Source organism: Nuphar pumila, chromosome 4, assembly GCF_984573655.1.
Source record: "Nuphar pumila chromosome 4, dmNupPumi1.hap1.1, whole genome shotgun sequence".
NCBI lineage: Eukaryota > Viridiplantae > Streptophyta > Magnoliopsida > Nymphaeales > Nymphaeaceae > Nuphar > Nuphar pumila.
The window spans coordinates 107,868,750-107,889,549 of NC_143252.1; the positions used below are offsets into that span (position 1 = coordinate 107,868,750).

The 20,800-nt window shown below is 37.4% G+C and overlaps 1 protein-coding gene across 1 annotated transcript in view; it reads right to left on the reverse strand.

The window, feature by feature from the left end:
- PTAC12 (plastid transcriptionally active 12) overlaps positions 1-20,800 on the reverse strand; it is a 91,972-nt gene that overhangs the window by 3,089 nt on the left and 68,083 nt on the right. The window contains exons 4-5 of the mRNA XM_090003171.1: positions 15,334-15,593; positions 15,090-15,211 (exon numbers count right to left, since the gene is read on the reverse strand). Of these exons, the coding sequence (XP_089859297.1) occupies positions 15,090-15,211; positions 15,334-15,593 (382 nt within the window). The remainder of the gene's footprint in view (positions 1-15,089; positions 15,212-15,333; positions 15,594-20,800) is intronic.

Here is a 20,800-nt window from a genome sequence, read left to right on the forward strand (position 1 = left end):
CTTCTTGGCTTTTAGATTCGGGTACCGCCTTTCATATGACTCCAAACATTTTCTCTCTTTCTGAATATTCAAAAAATGTATCTTCATCTTTTGTTTCAACCGCGGATGGCACTTCTCTAAATCAAGGGATTAAAATTTTTTAAAATCAAGGTTTTTTTATTCGGCGAAGGCCTAATGATGCTCCAGTTAGAAGGTTGGAGAAATGGGAAAATATATTAGTTAAAAGAGGTCGGGGTAGGCCTAGGAAGACTTGGATGGAGATGATAGGAAAAGATATGAATGCTTTGAACCTCACCGAGGACATGGCATTGGATAGAAATGATTGGAGGAAAAGGATTCATGTGGAAGACCCCAAATGAATTTCTTTTTTGGTTCATATCGCTGACCCCAATGGTTTTGGGATGAAGGCGTAGTTGTTGTTGTTGTTGTTGTTGAAGGTTTTTTTATTCTTAAAATTAGATTTATACCAAAACTAAATTTAAATTTGATTTCAGTCTCTCAACTCTCGGACCATGGGTGTGATATAAAATTTCTATCTAACAAATGTTGGATACAGGATCGCCGGTCCGGGGAGTTGATTGGGGAAGGCTTTAGGAAGAAACATCTATACTATATGGATTTTCTTCAAATACCAAAGAACTCTTTTTGTAATATTGCCCAACATAAAGATATAAATGTTTAGCACAAAAGACTTGGGCATCCCAATGCCATCAAGCTTTCTTATTTACATTTTGTTAAAGATCTTTGTAAAAGTGATTTCAATTGTAATGATTGTATTTTTCGAAAAATGAGAAGTTTGTCTTTTGAACAAAGATCTATGTTTACAACCAAATCATTTGAACTTGTTCATTCGGACGTATGGGGACTGGCACCCGTTATATCAAAAAGAAGGTTTGCATATTATGTTATTTTTTTATGATTACTCTAGATATTGTTGGATATACTTTCTTAAACATAAACATGAGGTTTTGCATCATTTAAAGCATATCACATGATGATTAAGAATCAATTTAATGAAAACTTTAAGATTCTTAGAACTGACTCCGGAGGTATCTTTCAAATGAGTTCAAAAATTATCTTGAAAATTACGAAATTGTTCATCAAAAGTCATGTCCGAAAACACCTCAACAAAATGGTTTAGCTGAAAGAAAACATAAACATATTATTGAAACCACTAGAACCTTACTTATTTCTCAAAACATTCCAAAAAGATTTTGGGCTGAGGCAGCTCTTGCATCCATGTATCTTATAAATCGTCTTTCATCCAAAAATTTAAATAAAATTTCTCTTTTTAAAATATTATATCAAAAAAAATCCGACTATAATAGATTGAGAATTTTTTGATGCAAATGTTTTGTTCTTACGGATAAAAATGACAAACTCTCACCAAAAGTCATTTCATGTGCATTTATTGGATATTCCGAAACTTAAAAAGGGTTTTGATGTTATGATATTAAAAATGACAAATTATATGTGTCTAGAAATGTAACCTTCTTGGAAAACATTAGTGGTTTTGAAAAGTGTGACTATTCTTTCTTGTTTAAATTATTGTCTAGAAATGATGATGTTTCTAGTGATGATGAGTTCACATATAATGATCTTAGTGATAATGAAGTAAAAGAAAATAACAACTTTTCTCATCAATCTATTGATCATCATATTGAAGAAAGAACTAGTGATCCTATTACTTATACACATAGAGATAAAAGCATTTTTAGAAGTGCAATTAAAAAATATAGTGAACCTAGTGAATCTACCTCTTCACAAGAGATAAATCCTCGAAGAACTGAAAGGACTAGAAAAATTTATTCTAGGTTTATATCCTATGATTCAATTTCACCTAGATATAGAGTTTGTCTTAGCGTCACTCACTCATGTGTGGAACCTAAAAACTTTGAAGAAGCCAAGAAGAGTGTTGAATGGAGAGAAGCTATGGATAACGAATTTAAAGCTCTTAGGAAAGTTAAGACATGGGAATTTCAAAATCTCCCTAGTGGAAAGAAAACTATAGGGTGTAGATGGGTTTTCAAAGTGAAGACCAAGAGTGATGGATTTCTTGAAAGATACAAAGCACACTTAGTTGCCAAAGGGTATAGTCAAGAATATGGAATTGACTATGATGAGACATTTGCTCCTGTTGTGCGTATGGTTACAGTTAGATGTCTCATTATTATTGCTTTAATTAAAAAATAGAACATCTATCAAATGAATGCCAAAAATATTTTTTTGAATGGTGATCTTAACGAAGAAGTGTATATGAATGCTCCATCAGGTATGGAGATCCCTAAAGATAAAGTGTTTCGCCTACGTAAAGCTCTTTATGGTTTAAAACAAGCTCACAAGGCTTGGTATGATCGATTTACCAGCATTATGGTAGAAAATGATTTTGTCTCTTGCTACACTGACATTGCTTTATTTATCAAGAACTCTGCTACAGGTATTATAATTTTGTTATTATATGTTGATGATATGTTGATCACAAATGATGATGCAGTAGGAATCAAGAGTATTAAGTCTACTCTAACGAAAAAAATTGAAATGTCGGACTTAGGCTTTCTGACATATTTTTTGGGCATTGAAGTTGCCTATTCTCACAAGGGTTATTTTTTGTCCCAAACTAAACTTGCTTGTGAGGTCATTGACATGTCAGGCATTTCATATGACAAAACTTGTGAAACTCCTGAAGTAGTAGGGACAAAGATGAAGATTAATGATCGGATTCCTCTAGAAAATCCTACTTCCTACAAGCAACTGGTTGATTCATTGATGTATCTTAGCATCACCAGACCAGATATATCTCATGCAGTGCATGTTGCAAGCCAATTTCAACATGACCTACATCAGTTCATATGAGTATTGTTCTTCAGATCATCCGATATGTGCAAGGGTTCATAAATAAGGGAGTATTTTTACCCTTATCTTCTGAATTAAATTTAATTGCCTGTACTGACTCTAATTAAGGAGGTGACCCAAATAATTGCCACTCCACCACTGGTTTTTGTATTTTTCTAGGTGAATCTTTGGTTTCATGGCGAAGTAAAAAACAACAGAAGGTGTCCCTATCTTCTACGAAGGCTGAGTACAAAGTCATGGCAACTACAACCATGAAAATTGTTTGGATGCGACGATTATTGGAAGATATGGGAGTTTGTGTTCAAGAGCCTACCAAGTTATGCTGTGGCAACAAAACTGTAATATATATTGCTAAGAATCACATTTTTCATGAATGCACGAAGCATATAGAGATAGATGGTCACTATGTTAGAGAAGAATATCTAAAGAATGCCATTGATCTACCTTATATGACATCAGAATACCAATTGGCAGACTTTTTCACTAAGGCGCTCTGTTCCCCAAGATTTAAGTTTCTTCTTGGCAAACTTTCGGTCATCACACCGCAATTTTGAGGAGGGATGTTAAAATGTATCCTATATATATATATATAAATACTTGTAATATCCTATAAGGGTAAAATTGTCATTTCCAATTTTATGCATATTCCCCTTGGAATATATATGTAATTTTTCTTTTTCTTGTTTTTCTTTCTCTTTTTTTCTCTTTTTTTCTTTTTTTTACTTTTTGAGCCATTGGGGGGCCCACCATATAGACGTTGGGCTCCTCCAACGATCACAAGGGCTCCAACATCTATATGGAGCCCCTCCAAGGTCTCCTTTTTGTGTGTTATAAATAGGGGTGAACCCCCTTGTATTTCTTAAGCTTTGAGCCAAAGCTCTCACTTCTTCAATAAAGATTCATATTTTTTAAGCCTTTGTGCATTTGTGTTCTCTTGAATGTGTTGTGCCTTTGTGCACATTTGTTCCAAATATTCTTATTGTGCCTTTGTGCACGTATTTCTTATTAAGAACATAGTGTTCTTATGTATGTTGTCTCTTTGAAGACATTTTTACACACTCATGTCTGAAAGTAATGCTCTCATCCATACAACCTTGATGGATGTTGTAGCCATCGCCCTATACTCAGCTTCCGTGGAAGATAAAGATACTTTATGTTGCTTTTGCATCGCCAAGAAATGAGAAAATCACCTACAAACACAAAAACCTATAGTTGAGTGACAGTTATTGGGATCACCTCCCCAGTCAGAATCAGTATAAGCAAATAGATTTAAAGATGATGAAAAAGATAAGAATAGTCCTTTAGATATGGTTTTCTTGATATATCAAACTATTCTTAATACTGCACTCATGTGGACCATCATGGGCGCATGTTGAAATTGACTTGCAGTGTGTACAACATGCGCAATATCTGGCCTTGTAATGGACAGGTACATTAATGATCCAATAAGTTGTCTATAAGGAGTTGGATCATCTAACAACACTCCATCTTCAATTCTCATTTTTGCATTTATCACTTCAGGGTATCAACATATTTTGTGTTAGTGATTCTCGATCGTGTAATAATATCAACTGCAAACTTGATTTGAGATAAAATGTATCCTCTTGGTGAATAGGCTACTTCAATTCCTAAAAAATGTCTCAAAAAACCAAGGTTAGTCATATCAAAAGATTTTTAATCAAAATTTTAATATATATATAATTTTTTTTATCATTCTCAGTGATGATCATATCATCAACGTATAAAAGGAGAATGATAAATGAGATAGCTGTAGATCTAACAAAAAGAGCAATGTTAGTGTAACAGAATTTAAATCCAAGTTTTAACATAGTACTAGTAAATCGATCATACCATGCTTTAGGGGCTTGTTTAAGCCCATATAGAGCTTTTTGAAGACGAAGAACCATACCATTTTTAATAGCCAAACCAGGGGGAGGATTCATGTAAACTTTTTCCTTTAAGTTTCCATTTAAGAATACATTCTTAACATCTAACTGATATATAGGCCATTTTCTGATGGATGCTACTGCAACTAGATCCCTAACTGTGGTCATACGAGCCACTGGGGCAAAGGTTTCCTCGTAATCTGCTCCATATTCCTGAGAGTATCCTTTTGCAACAAGTCTTGCTTTATATCTTTCCAGGGGCCCGTCACTCTTTGTTTTAATTTTAAAAATCCATCTACACCCTATTGTCTTCTTTCCTATGGGAAGGGGTTGAATTGCCCAAGTATGAGCCTTGTGTAATGCATCTAATTCTATTTTCATGGCTTCAACCCATTCTTTTATGTTTTTAGCTTTGTTGCAGTTAGATGGTTCGTGATAGGAATGAATGGCTAGAAGACAAGCCATATAGTTTGAAGAGAAGGATTCGTATGAGACAAACCTATTTGGAGGCCTATGTGTTTGTTTCGATCTTCTAACACTAGTTTCTTCAACATTTGTTAGTTGATTATATCTTTTAAGTGCATATGGATGCTCCCCATTATCTCGCTTAGAGTATTGAAAAAGATTATAAGATGGTTCTCTTTCTTCACTTGAGTTATAAATAAACTCAAAATTTCTAATATCATTACCAACAATTTCATTATTTGATTTGGGTAGTAAATCAAATAAGAAGGCATACTCGGATTCTTCCTTAGGTATTTCAAAATCAAATCCATTATCATTTTCCAAAAAGGTAACATTTCTAAAAACATAAAGTTTATCATTTGTTTGTGTTAGAATGGACCACCGTACACGTGAAGTGCAAGAAGGAAGGAAGCAGGATGAAAAGAAGGGTTGCGGCAGCAAAGGGAGACTCCTTTCACTTAGGAGTCGTGCCATATTCCATGTATGTATTTATATACAAAAAACAGAAAGTGGGTTGGATCAATTATGATTTGGATCCATACCCGAATACATTAAAATTACATATTACATCAGAAACAGAAAACCTGATCCATATTAAAGACCCAACTTCAGTTTTATGATACAATCTTAATACCCTCCCTCAAGTTGTGCATGGTCCAGTACCATGGACAACTTGCCTTTGAGATACCAAAACTGCGCACTCGTAAGTCCTTTGGTAATAAGGTCAACAACCTGATCTCCTGTTGGTATATAAGTTGGGATAATTTCTTTGTCCTCAACTTTCTGTCGAACAAAATGTTGATTGATCTCTATGTGTTTTGTTCGACCATGATGGATAGGATTGAAGGCAATTTGTATGGCACTTTGATTATCGCAAAACAGATTTGCAGTGTTCACCCTCTCTCCTATTTCGGTTAATAAATGTCTTAACCATGTAACTTCAGCAGTAGCGGATGCCATGGATCGGTACTCAGCTTCTGTACTGAAACGCGCAATAGCACGCTTCCGACTACTCCATGCTATTAAGTTTCCATCAACATAAACACAATACCCGGAAACTGATTTTCTATCGTCTGGATCTCCTGCCCAAGTCTGCATCTGCATACACTTCAAGTTGTCCATGTTCTCCTTTTGTCTTTGATTGATGATAAACAAGTCCATCTCCAAGAGTACCCTTCAAGTACCTAAGAATTCTTTTAACAGCATTCATGTGTTCTGTATATGGATCATGCATGAACTGAAAGACTTGATTAACTATATACACAATATCCGGCCTTGTAAAAGTAAGATATTGAAGCATCCCAACTAATCAACGATAATACTTTGGGTCTTTATATGCCTCCCCATCCTGAGCACTGAGTTTATGGTTTAACACGCTAGGAGTATTCAATGGCTTGCAATTCTTCATTCCTGATTTTTCCAAAAGATCCAGAGCATACTTGTGTTGGGTCAACAAGAGACTATTATTTTGTTGATCCACTTCACCCCCCAAGAAATATTGTAGAACACCCAGATCCTTCATTTTAAACTTCTGACTCAATAGGACCTTTGTGGTCTCTATATGCTTACAAGAATTTCCTGTAATAATTATGTCATCTACATATATGAGGAGTAAGATGCTGACCTGGTGTTCTCGAAGGATAAACAATGAATGATCAAGTTGAGATCGAATGAATCCATATTGTTGTACTTCAATGGAGAAATTGTCAAACCATGAACGTGATGCTTGCTTCAGTCCATAGATGGCTCGTCGCAACCTACAAACATGTGTCTCAGGATTGTGTTCTGCATAACCAAGAGGTTGCTCCATGTAGACTTCTTCTTTTAGATCACCATGTAAGAATGCATTTTTAACATCAAATTGTCTTAGAAGCCATCCATGTTGAACCACTAAGGATAACACAAGTCGTATGGTTCCCATTTTTACAACTGGACTAAAAGTCTCGTTATAGTCTTCTCCATATGCTTGTGTGAAGCCTTTAGCGACAAGTCTTGCCTTATATCTTTCAATGGATCCGTCAGGTTTGTACTTGATCTTATATACCCATTTAGACCCTACAACATTCTTATCCGGCGGCCTAGGAACTATTTCCTAGGTCCTACATTCATGCAAGGCTCCCATTTCTTCATTCATAGCATCTGCCCATTTTGATGACAAGGAGGCTTGAGAAAAATCAATGGGTTCTTCCTGTTTTTCAACCTGCGCAACATATAACTGCATTTATGTGGAAAAGTTCTCGTAACTTACCCATCTTTCAATTGGATGTCTAATCATCTCTGAGCGTCTGACCTGCACAGTTGTGTGGGGTGTATCTCTTCTCCTGGCATATACTATCCCTTTAAACCTCCTGTCATCTGCAGTGGGAGACATAACAGATTCCTGAGCAGCTGTCAACATGTTCCCTCTAGATCCTGCATTGGTTTCCATGGGTTCACACTCATTTATCACTGTATGACATGGAGCAGAGTTATCCATCTCCAGTTGATCAAATAACTCATTTGTAAGCCACGGTTGATAGCCTTCTTCTTCCTTAGTGGCCTTTCCTTTCTTGTTTGAGTCTTGAACATTGTTCTCATCAAAAACAATATTTCGTGAGACTTTAATGCGTTGAGTGTCTGGATCATAGCATTGATATCCTTTATATTCATCAGCATACCCAACAAACTTGGATCTACAAGCTTTATCCTGAAATTTGTTACGTTGGGAACTATCAATATGAACATAGCATACACATCCAAACACTCGCAGTTGACTGTATTGAGGCTGGGTACCAAACAATACGAAATAAGGAGTTAAATTATTTAACAACCTCATTGGTAACCGATTTATTACATAAACCGTAGTGTGAAATGCTTCTGTCCAAGGACTTAAAGGAATTTGAGTGTCATGCAACATGCTTAGGGCACTTTCGACGATATGACGATGTTTTCTTTCCGCGACCCCATTTTGTTGTGGCGTATGTGGACAAGATATTCTATGCCTTATCCCATTATTTTGAAGAAATTCAGTAAATTCTTTTGATAAATACTCTCCCCCTCCATCACACTGAAAATGTTGAATATTTGTCGAGAATTGATTGACAACAAGAGCATGGAATAAACAAAAGAATTTGAATACCTCAGATTTGTATTTCATAAAATAAATCCAAGTGTATCTGGTATAACTATCAATGAATGTGACATAGTAACGACTACCAGACAAAGAGGATTGTGGAGCAGGTCCCCAAACATCAGAATGAACAAGTTCAAAAGGAAAAGAAGCTCTTTCATTTATTGAATTAAAAGGAAGCACATGACTCTTACACGACTGACAACTAGAACAAAGGAAACCATCAACCTTATTACACTAACTTGACTTTGAAATAAGACCACTCGACACTAATTTCTCAAAAGAGGAATTATTACAATGACCCAAACAACGATGCCAAATATTTGACTTATTATACAAGGACAGACTTAAACAATCTTTAGATGAATCCAACTTGAATGGTTGACCAATGGACGATTTTGGTCCAGCTCTACGAACAAAAGAAGGAGCTTCTTTTAGGATATACATGTTTCCCTTTCGTTCTCCCTCAACGAGCGTCTTCTTCCTGAGCGGATCCTTGACACAGACAGAAGGAGTAAATTCGATGCAAGAATGAATGTCATCAACTAGTTTAGAAACATAAATGATGTTTTTGACAATATTAGGAGAATGAAAAACATTGGACAATTTTAGGGAACCATCGGAAAGAGGAATATTCACATTTCCAGTGTAAGTTGTTGGATGGAGAGCTCCATCTCTAGTTTTAATACTTGCATTTCCATGATAAGGGATGGGTTTCAAAATCTTACCAATATCGCCTGTCACATGTGCTGCAGCTCCAGAATCAATATACCAAGTTCCTTGATCACCCTGTTTAAAATTTAATCCTGACAAAGCTGATATCAAAAGATTCTTGACACTGTCTTCATCCCATTGATTTCCTCCAGCTCTTCCCCTGCTTGACGATCCTGTCGTATTCATTTTACCTTTGTTTTGAGGGTTGTGCCAACAATTTGCCTTGATATGTCCTTTTTTGTTGCACAAATAACATGTTGGAACATTTTTAAAATTTTGATTTCCAGAAAAGCTCGGTGTGCTAGGCGTGGGTAACAATCCACGCCCCCCTTGATTATTCCTTATTTGTCCATGTCCTCCTCGGAAGTAACCACATCCTCTCCCTGAATTTGTCCCTGCAAACAGTACTTCTTGGTTTCCTGAATTGTTGCCTACATCTTTGCCTTTGATGGAAATTTCATATTGTAGTAATTTCGCCCGAAGATCCTCCAAGTTAGGAAGTGAAGAAAGACACAAGAGAGATGTAACCAGCATGTGATAATCTGACCCAAGCCCGTTTAGCACTTGTTGAACTTTATCCTTATCAGAAATCATACAACCCACCATAACCAATTGGTCTGTGATGATCTTCACCTTGTTCATATACTCTGTAACAGTCATGCTCCCCTTTCTTAGGAGCTGAAACTCCCTCTTCAAATGCATAATTCTTGCTTCTGAAATTTGTGAATATGTCTTTGCAAGTTGTTCCCACAGCTCCACCGCTGAACACTCATCTGGAATACCTACAAGAACCTCTTGTGAAAGAGTAGAGGTAATGTAGGCTACAACAGCCTGATCTCGTTTTCTCCAAGCAGTAAATTCAGGGTTTTGAATCAGCCTGTCAGAAGCCTCTCCTTTATCATCCATAACTTCCTGCACAATAAATTCTGGTGGTGCAGAAATCATTCCATCTAGGTGTCCATAGAGGTCGAGACTCTTAATAAAAGGCAGTATCTGCCTTTTCCAGGTCAAGTAGTTGTTGTTATTCAATTTTTCAGAGATAAGTTGACCTAGAAAACTAGATGGCAGGGTAGGAGAATCCATGAAAACTGAAATTGAATCAAGGAAAATATGACAAATGAACATGTCTGACTGCTGCCAAATACTCAAGGATTAACGTCAGATCTAAGATAGATTCTAACGGATGGAATATGAATGCAGGAGAAGTTTGGAAGGAAAACTCAAGCTGGATTGTAACAAAGGTAGAAGGAATAGAACTAGAAGAAAGAATTCAGATCTGAATTTGGGTTCAGATCTAAACAAAATGAGAATATTTAAACTAACGAAAGAAATCATACCTGGACAAATTTAGGCATCGGGAATCTTCAGATCCAAGACTGATAAAAAAAATCACACACGATCTGATCTAACGATCAGATCTAGAGTCAGATATGCAGTCAAGCAAGATTTGGGTTCAAATCTAAACAAACGAGAATGTTCAAAACTGATAAAAGAAATCACGCCTGGACAGATTCAGGCCTCGGGAGTCTTCAGATCCAAAACTAATAAAGGTAATCACGCACGATCTGATCTAATCGATCAGATCTGGAGTCAGATCTGCAGTCACGCAAGATCTGATTCTAGGATCAAATCTGGAATTGAACAACGCTCAAATCTGTGAACAGACCTACAGTCACACAGGGTCTGATCTAATGATCAGATCTGGGATCAAATCTGTCCCGATCGAGGGTACAAAAATCTATATTGAGATAAGAGAATAACAAGACCTTAAACAGAAAAATATTGGTGAGAAATAGGATTGGGGAAGGATTCAGATAGTAGAAGAGAGAGGAAGAAGAAAACTGGAAGGCACTACTCACCTGGAACGTCGGTCTCACTGGACACCTTCTTTGGAGACGATTCAATGCACAGAGGCCTGGTGCTCTGATACCATGTTAGAATGGACCACCGTACATGTGAAGTGCAAGAAGGAAGGAGGCAGGATGAAAAGAAGGGTTGCGACAGCAAAGGGAGACTCCTTTTACTTAGGAGTCATGCCCTATTCCATGTATGTATTTATATACAAAAAACAAAAAGTGGGTTGGATCAATTATGATTTGGATCAATACCCGAATACATTAAAATTACATATTATATCAGAAACAGAAAACCCAATCCATATTAGAGACTGAACTTCAGTTTTATGATACAGTCTTAATAGTTTGATCATAAGATCGATATCCTTTTTTATTATCAGCATATCCAAGAAAGACACTTTTTATAGCTTTAGGAGAGAGTTTGTTATATTTTCAAGAAGCACAAAACATTTACAACCAAATACCCTTAGCCTTTTCAAATCAGAAGAAATTTTAAAGAGCTTTTCAATAGGAGATTTGTTTTCCAATATTTGAGAAGGCATTCTATTTATTAGATATACTATGATTAGGGTGGCTTCCACCCAAAATTGTTTCGGAATTTCTTTTGAAATAAGTAAAGTTCTAGTAGTTTCAATAATATGACGATGTTTTCTTTCAGAAATCATATTTTGTTGAGGGGTCCTAGGACATGATTTTTTATGAACAATTCTATGATTTTTTAGATATAGTAGAAATTCATTTGAAAGAAACTCTTCCCCAGAGTCGGAGCGGAAGACTTTAATATTTATTTTAAATTGATTTTTAACAAGATTATGAAAGTTTTTAAAACACGAAAAAACTTTGGATTTGAGTTTTAGGAAGTAAATTCAAGTATATCTACTAAAGCCATCTATGAATATAACATAATATGAATAACCACTTTTTGACATAACGGGAGTGTGACCCCCATACATCCGAATGCACTAATTCAAAATTTTCATGTGACAGAGGTTCTAGTTCCAAAAGGTGTCATTTGCATTTTTCCAAGTATAAAATCTTCATATACAAAATTTTTATCTTTACAAAAAAAATTCAAAAATGGAAAATGAAATAATTTGGATATACTTGATTGTATGCCAAAGATCTAAATCAATGTCATTACAAAATGAGTTTTTTGGTAAACATAAGAAATCCATGTAGTAAAGGTCTCTTCCCTGACTGGAGATCCTGCACCCAACAAGCCTTAGATGAGAAGAATACTTTACAATCGTAGTAAAAAATTTGATAGACCAAAAAAAATGCAAATCGAATTTGGAAATAACTCACTTTTAGAACAATTTTTTTTTTAGATATTGTCGAGGATTGCTATGCTTTTGACTTTTAAAGAGGCACCGTCGGCAGTTGACACACATGAAAAATATGATTTAGTGCAATCGGATAAGAGAGACTCATTATGAGTCATGTGAAAAGAAGCACCCGAATCTAAAATCCAAGAAGATTTACCTAGAGGAGAAGAAGAGGAGATGACAACACCAGATGTAGGAGTGGCTTTAAGAATTTGTAAGACGACCTCTACTATTTGAGCAATGTTCAATTCATTGAAGTTGCTCCCTTTCCTTAATTCTTGAGGTTCTTCACTTAAAGCGGACACCTTTTTAAATTTGGGACAATCCGGTCTTATATGTCCTGATTCCTTACAATGATGACAAACAATTTTACCTTTGTATCCTCCTCCATTACGTCATTCCCCGTTGAATTTCTTCTCAAAGTAAGGTGGTTTATATGTTTTTACAAAAAATTTGGGTCTTGCCATGGCACGAACCTCATTATTAGACTTGTGCATTCCAAGTCTTGTTTCCTCTTGACAAATTTGAGCAAAGGCCTCACTTATAGAGGGAGTTGAGGTCCTATGGAATAAGGAATATCTCACTTGCTCAAATTTCAGCTGAAGGCCATAAAGGAAAGAGAAAAGATTTTTTCTTTCAACTTGAGATCTTCTCATTTCAAAAGCCAAACCTTCTCATTTTGGTTCTAACATGGTCAATTCATCCCAAATAGGAGATAAAATACCGTAAAAATCTCTTACACTTTTATCTCCTTGTTTTGAATTACGTACCTTGTCTTGAGGATAATAAAGTCTAGCCATATGTTTTTGGATAAAGGTACTTTTTAGAAAGTTTCATGCCTTCTTGAACTTGATGATGTTGGTGGCGATTTTAAACTCTATGGTATTCATAAATTATGAGAGTATTTGTGCATTGCTTGCTTCCCAATCTTCCATCTTATTTTGATATTCTTGCAAAGTTTTTTCCTTTTCTTCTTCGGACAAGGCTTTGACTTGATTTCCTTCTCTTCTTGTCAATTTGAGTTGTGGTTCACTAGTAGAACCACTAATAAAACCTCACAATTTTTTACCTTTGATGTGATTCTCCATCGCTGTCGCCTACGTCAAGTAATTATTTTCATTGAGCTTGTAAGTGATGAAGGTGGCAGACTCTCTTTCTCCCATAATGAATACTTGGATTTTTTAGTAGAGGAGTTAGAGGAAGACCAAGGATCGAAGTGCACTTCTTCGTGTGGAATAGTCACGTGATTCACCTTCTTCAAGAGCCAAGCTCTGATACCATGTAATGAATCAAGTACAAGAATTGTGGTCTCTAATGGACCGATTACAATCTCATAAAAGATATAAGAAATACGAACTGCAAAATAGCAAAAAGGCACAAAAGCCTATTAGAATAAGAAGAGCTTTATAAATACCACAAAAATGCTTCTAAGAGCATTGTCTTACAATAGTAGAGTGAGGCTCTATTTATAGAGCCTCACTTGGAATAAGGGAGGCAGTCCAACTAGTCGTTGGACTGCCTCCCAACAGTCAAACTGGTATTAATTACAAAAAATAGAAAAAGAAAATTACATCTCAGTCCCTAATGGACTGTACTAAATGCAAATATTTAAAAGACCAAAATACCCCTGACTGATATATGTATATCAGTCAGGTATACAACAAACAACAACAACAACTACGCCTTCATCCCAAAACAACAGTCAGGTATATATACAGTATTTTAACATGGCCTTCCCATCATGGGATGAATTTCCCATGGAGTCTTTTCTTATTGGTGGGAATGAAACAAACAACCCCTTAGTGTCCATGAACCTCAAATGATGGAATTATTAAGCTGATGGAATTATTAAGCTGAAGACTATCTTATATAAGGACACCCTTTAATGTATTTGGTATCCATGCAGCTGAAGCAAGATTAAGTGAAACAGTTAAGACAGAAATTCTGGAACTTGATAGAAGAGGCAATTAGACAAACTCCAAATAATGAAAGCATGTTTATAAGCAGAGACTTGACTGGACATGTAGAAAAAGTAAAAAGTGAATTTGTGAAAATACATGGAGGGTGTGAATTTATAGAAAGAAAGGATATAAGGGAAACGATTCTTGTGTTTGCAATCACATTTGACCCTGTAATAGCAAACTAAAAAAATAATAATCGCCTAATAACACACAAGAAAGGACCTAAAGTGACATGAATAGGTTACTTTCTCTTACAACAAAGAGAATTGGAGTTTTGCAGTAATTGGGAGCATGTCTCACTAAACATACATTACGCTGCTGATTAAACATGGGTTGGACCCAGTTCAATGTTGCAATGTGTCAACAAGGGTAGGTTGGGTCTTCAGAAGCACCTACATGGGAAGTGATCATTTGAAGTTTAAAAAGATTCAAGTAGCGAGAAGCGAAAGGGAAACTACAAAGAGATGTCCAGAAGCAAAATAAGTTTTTTGTGTGAAGTTTGGATAAGGCTCATGATGATGATACTGTAGCATTTATTTCTTCAAAGATAATTACATTAAATTTTTGAAAATACACTTTACAAGTTGAATACATAATTATCTTGTTTGAGCTTGTATACATGATACTTTATGAAAATTGTTCATTTGTCATATAAAGTTGGTTGAACAATCTATTCCTAAATATTTACCTGTGATTTATTTCTTACTTTTTAATAACTTAAATACTCAAAGAAAATATCACAAAAATGAGAACTGCATGAACAGGATTTCAAGATCCTTCAGTCCAAAAGGAACATCAACATGCCAAAAGGACCTGTGGTGCATATGCAAAAAGCTCTAGCACAAACGACATTTTGATGCCCAGAAAATTGTGACAACTATTACCATAGACAATAATGACAAATAAAAAAGTGGGATTACCTCCATAAGATATGCTAACATGTTAGGTGTTGGCTCATGAAATTCTGGACCCCTGTAGTCAATTACTTCATTTGGATCTTGGATGTAATTTATAGTAGGATAAACTGGATCACCTCCCCATACTGCAAAGCAAAACTAAATGATGATATTACATCCTTAAGATTGCATCACACACACACACACACACACACACACACACACACAGAACCAATAAAAACTTGAAGACTGAAAAGAAGGTACATACTCTGTTTGATCTGATCTTCTCTCATTCTCATTGCCAGAGGATCACGGCGGGTACGGATATCAGTTCCCATCATGATTCGATATTCTCTGTCTGTTTGGTACTGGAACATAGTCAACAGTTGTGTGTTCTCATCCTCGCCAGTCTCTTCATAATGTTTCTGAACTGCTTCATGGGATGTGTCTGCCTTCCATGCTTTAACCCATTCTGAATAGTATGCAATAGGACCAATTCTCTCCAATCTTTCGTGTTCAGCTTGTAGCCTGGATTAAGGTCATACATTAATGCTATATGCCAATTGTTTGATGGTTGAACATTATTTTTGCAAAAAGTAGGGTGGAGAAAAGATATCTGAGGAAGTACAGTACTGACGTGTGATTTTTACTGAAAATGTGCACTGGAAATAAACCGACTGAAAACTAAACTCTACGGGTATTAGCAAGCTATGTCACACAAACACTTCGCCTGTTTATTATCAATGCAAAGAGAATATATGGAGCACAAGAGAAGACAAATGAGAGAGCAACAATAAGGCTTTCATTGAGAAGAATTGAAAAGAATACCTCTTTAAAGGGGTGTGCCCTTAGCTATACTACAAGACAAAACTTGCTCATTCTACAACTAACTAAAGTAAAAATACATAAGTGCCCCTATAAATAAAGATATGTACACTTATGAGGGGTAGCACAAAAGAGACATGAAAAACTATATTACATTTCAACACTCCCTCAAACTTGAGATGATGCTAACAGAATCATTCCATGTTTGGAAAGAAATGTTCTAAAGTGAAAAGGAGAAAGGCTCTTTGTGAACACATCGGCAACTTGTTATTTAGTTCCCACATGCATAAGAGAGATAATTTCATCCTCATAGCACATCTTTTAAAATGACAATCAGTTTTTATGTGTTTTGTCCTCTCATAAAACTCTAGATTTTTGCAATATGAACGACACTCATATTGTCACAATAGAGAGGAGTTTTCTCATGAATGTCCATACCAAGATCTTTTAATAACCACCTGATCTATATAAGTTCAGCTGTCACCTGAGCCATAGACCTATACTCAGTTTCAGCTGTGGATAGAGCTACTCTTTGTTGTTACTTGCTCTTCCATGAAATCAATGAGCTTCCAAGAAACACACAAAATCTGAATGTAGATAATCTGTCTTTGGTGGATCCTCCAAAATCAGCATCACAATATGCTTCAAGTTCACATGAAGCAGATGATAAGAATAACATACCATATTGCATGGTGTTTGTAACATACTTAACTATCCTTAGAACTGCGCCCAGATGAATTGATTTTGGTGAGCACATAAACTAACTAACAACATGCACAACATATGATATATTTGGCCTGGCAATGGTTAGGTAAACCAAGCTCCCAACCAATTGTCTATATATCCTAGGATCTTCCAAATTTTCTCCATCTGATGCTCTTAGCTTTGCATTTGCTTCCATAAGAGAATCCACTCTTTGTATCCTCAGCAAGCCTTGCCTTAGTTTCCAATTCAATGGCATATTTATGTTAAGCCAAGTAAATCCCACACCTTGAGTAAGCAACTTTAAGGCCAAGAAAGCATTTCAAAATCCTCAAATCCTTCATTTCAAATATTTTAGCCAGCTTCGCTTTTGTCTTTGCAATCTTTTGAACATCATCACTTGTAACAATCATGTCATCCACAAACAAAAGTACACATTTCTCATGATATGATGATGAGACAAATAAAGCAGGGTCATGATGACTTTGTTCAAAACTCAATGATCTCACAACTGAGCTAAATTTCTCAAACCACACTCTTTGAGCTTGTTTGAGCACATATAATGCCCTCTTTAGCTTCACTCTATCCTCTGAATCAGTCATATAAAGTTCATCTAAATCTCCATTCAAAAAGGCAGATTTCATGTCTAGTTGTCATAATTTTCATGCCTTAAGAGCAGCTACTGCAAGAAGAGTTATAATGGAAGTCATATGTATCATTGGAGCAAATGTTTCTGCATCTATGTCACATAGGTGAGGGTACGGGTGCGGGTGCGGCGATGCGGCACTTTAAAAAAACTTGGGTGCGGGGGTGCGGGGAGGGTATATATATATTGTAATGGAATATTGCGGAAATATAAAGAGTGCTTATAAGCACTTACAATAATGAATAAAAGAGACAATATCACAAATCCACTAAGGGACAATACAAGCACAAGCCTTTAAGAAGGCAACAATATAAAAAGCCTCTTATTGAAAGAGAGAGAGCTCTCAAGAACAAGAAATATACAAGGGGTTCACCCCTATTTATACAAGAGGGAGAGGAGAGAAGGGATGGCCAAAAGGCCTCAAAAGGAGAGCCCAAAAGGGGGCTCCCATAGAGTCGTTGGGAGCCCCAACGGTCACATTTGTGACCGTTGGGGGCTCCAACGACTCTAAGGTTGGAGCCCCTTTTAGTCCTCAAAAGAAATAAAAAAAAGAATTAAAAAATAAAAAATAAAATTATATTTTATCAAAACTCGAAAATAGTTGTTTTCTAAAACAACTATGTGAAATTACAAAAATACCCCTATCGGGTATTGATGTAATATATATATATATATATATATATATATATATATATATATATATATATATATATATATATATATATATATATATAACGCCCCAAAATTACGAACCTTATAATTTCCTTGAAATAGTTGGAAAATTCCTTTTCTTTACAAAGTTTATTTCTAAAATCAGCAGAAACGATTTCTTTAAAAGAAAAAGGACAGGTTTGGCAACCTTGGGCACGTTAGCGAGAAAACAAAGATTTACAATGGACGATCTGCAATAATACTTAGGAAACCATTTCTTCTATTTAAAGAGAGTATCAAGTTTGTACAAAATTTGGGTTTCCTCAAGGGAAAACCGTATCAAAAACCAAAATGTCCAGGAGAAGAACTACGAGCAGAAAGATTGGATCCTTAAATCATCTCGCAGTCGCGCCATCGCCTGATGCACCTAATCGTCACCTGTACCCATGAAATGGGTTAGTTTTGCGAAAAACTAGCATGAGAGTACAAAGACAGAAAGAACTAAATTAGGCATAGATAATTTATGCAGCAGGTAGTAACGAGCAAACTAAGCAGATAGACTAGAGGAATAAGCTAAGTACAACAAACTCAAAAGGGTGTGCATGCTCAATTTAGTTATTACTTGATAACCGGCCATGCGGGTACATACATGACACGTGAGTCGAAACAGTTGAGTCCAAGCCGAGTGTTCATTATGTTAAATATTTTAATATACCTCGGTTGTCTGACTGAATCCTATTCCTATGGAGACGACCGATGGTCGAGAGAGTAAGTCCCCAAGGCCTGATAGGGATGCATCCAACTTCTGCAGAAGTGTTAGGCTAACTTATGTAGCTCCTATCCCTCCCCCTAACCTCCGATGACTGGGGAAAAACGGGTTTTTTGCCCTTTTAAAAAGCCATAAATAGTCTGTCCATCGGAGATGGTACCCTTCGTCCTCTCTCTTGACGAAGCCAGGTTGAATTGAGCGCGACGGGGTTTCTTAGCCGTTACCTCATTCTTCATGCTCTGGTCCATTAGACCGAAACGAGCATCTTGCCTATGAAGGCGATCCCATTTTTTTATATGTGTTTTCAACAACGCGCACAAGGCACTAATCGAGGTCATAAGACTCTCTCATCCAATCGTCGTAGTACTAACATGCATCGCATGTTCAAGAGTATACTTACGAGGAAAGGGATACAGGTCCTTAATAGGAGCCTCGGGAGTGTGTTTCGCAAAATATAATGTTTTTAAAAAGCTATTTTAACATTTCAAATATTTCGAAACGACACACAACTTGCCAACATATGGTATGTGATTTCCTCGAATCTGACAACTGATGATGCAGTGTCTAGGTGCTATGCAAGTCACGACACTGGTTTTGGTAAATGGGCTTCACAAATGAACCCATCACCCAACAACTTGATCTTGCCCCAGATCAAGGGTTTTCCAAAAACATATCGGGTAAAAAGTGGAATAGGTATTCCTCCCGAATACGCTGAGTCTATGGTAAGGCAAAAACGAGAGACAGTAATGCGAAAAGCAAGAGCCTGGGCACGAAGCGCGACGACAAAACGGAAACAGGAAATGCAAAAGCAAAGGACAAGGATCGCGAACCCGCGTCCTTGAATTAAAAGACAGTAAGCAGTAATACGAAAGTAAAAGCCTGGCGCAAAGCGCGACGACAAACTGAAACTGGAAATGAGAAAGCAAAGGACAAGGATCGCGAAACCGCCTCCTTGAATTAAAGACAGTAAGTAGTAATCGCTAAAACAAAAGCCTGGGCATAAAGCGCGACGGCAACAGAAATAGGAAATGCGAAAGCAAGGACAAGGATCGCGAAACCGCGTCCTTTAATTAAAAATGTACTTATATACGTATATGTATATAAATATATCATTAAGTCCTTTCGATCTTTAATTATTTAAGCTTGATTTAATTATTTAAGTCCTTGTGCAACTTCTCCTACCTTGGGGTATTGTGAGAATGAAGTCGTCTACGAGCATAGGTGATCGTCGGCTTAGTTCGCGGGGCGCGAACGGGCTCCGTTGCGTAACACTGCAAAAGTACGTAGTTTAGCATGCATAAAATGAAAATAGGTAGGGAGAAAACTCGGTTTCTCCGCAATCCACTGCAGGGGTCATCGGTCCCTACAGTTGCGAAAGAGAACGGGGTAGGGTCCAATGACCCATGCCGTTAAAAGTGATGGGTGCAGGGGCCATCGGCCCTTGCCGGGTATCTAAAGGAGGGCAGGGGCCATCGGCCCCTGCCGTGATAATAGTAAAAGGGGCAGCACAGGGGCCAAAGGCCCCTGTCGAGCCTCTGCTCGACAGAAAAAGAGACAGGGGCCTCTGGCCCCTGTCGGTTAAAAGAGGGGCAGGGGCCAAATGGCCCCTGCTTGGTTTCCGAGGGGTGAGGTAGGAGCCTTCGGCTCCTACCTCCTTTCTTAAGGAGAAGGGTAGGGGCCATCGGCCCCTACATGGAAAGGGAAGGGCAGGGGCCATGGCCCCTGCCAGAATATTAAAAAGGGCAAGGGGCTCTGCCCCCTGCCTGCTAAGAAGAGGAAAGCAAGGGGGGCGGAGCCCCCTTGCTTGTCGAAAAAGATGAAGGCAAGGGGGGTGGAGCCCCTTGCCTGTCGAGAAAAGGAGGAAGGCTCGGCAGGGGCCACCTACCGGCCTTCCGGCGAATCTACGGAAGAAAAGACGGGGGGGGGGGTGTTTACCTGGGCTGCCGAGGGGAATGAGGTCGCCGGGAAGGTGGTTGCCGAGAAGGGAGCTTGCCGGAGAGGGGAGTGAGGGAACGAGGGAGAGATGGAGTCGGGGAGGGGAGAGACGAGAGAATGAGAGAAAGAGTCGGGGGAGCTTCGCAAGCCATCCCCTCTCGTCTTTTTATAGGGAGGGGCGCACACAGGGCCGGCCCCCTGTGTCGC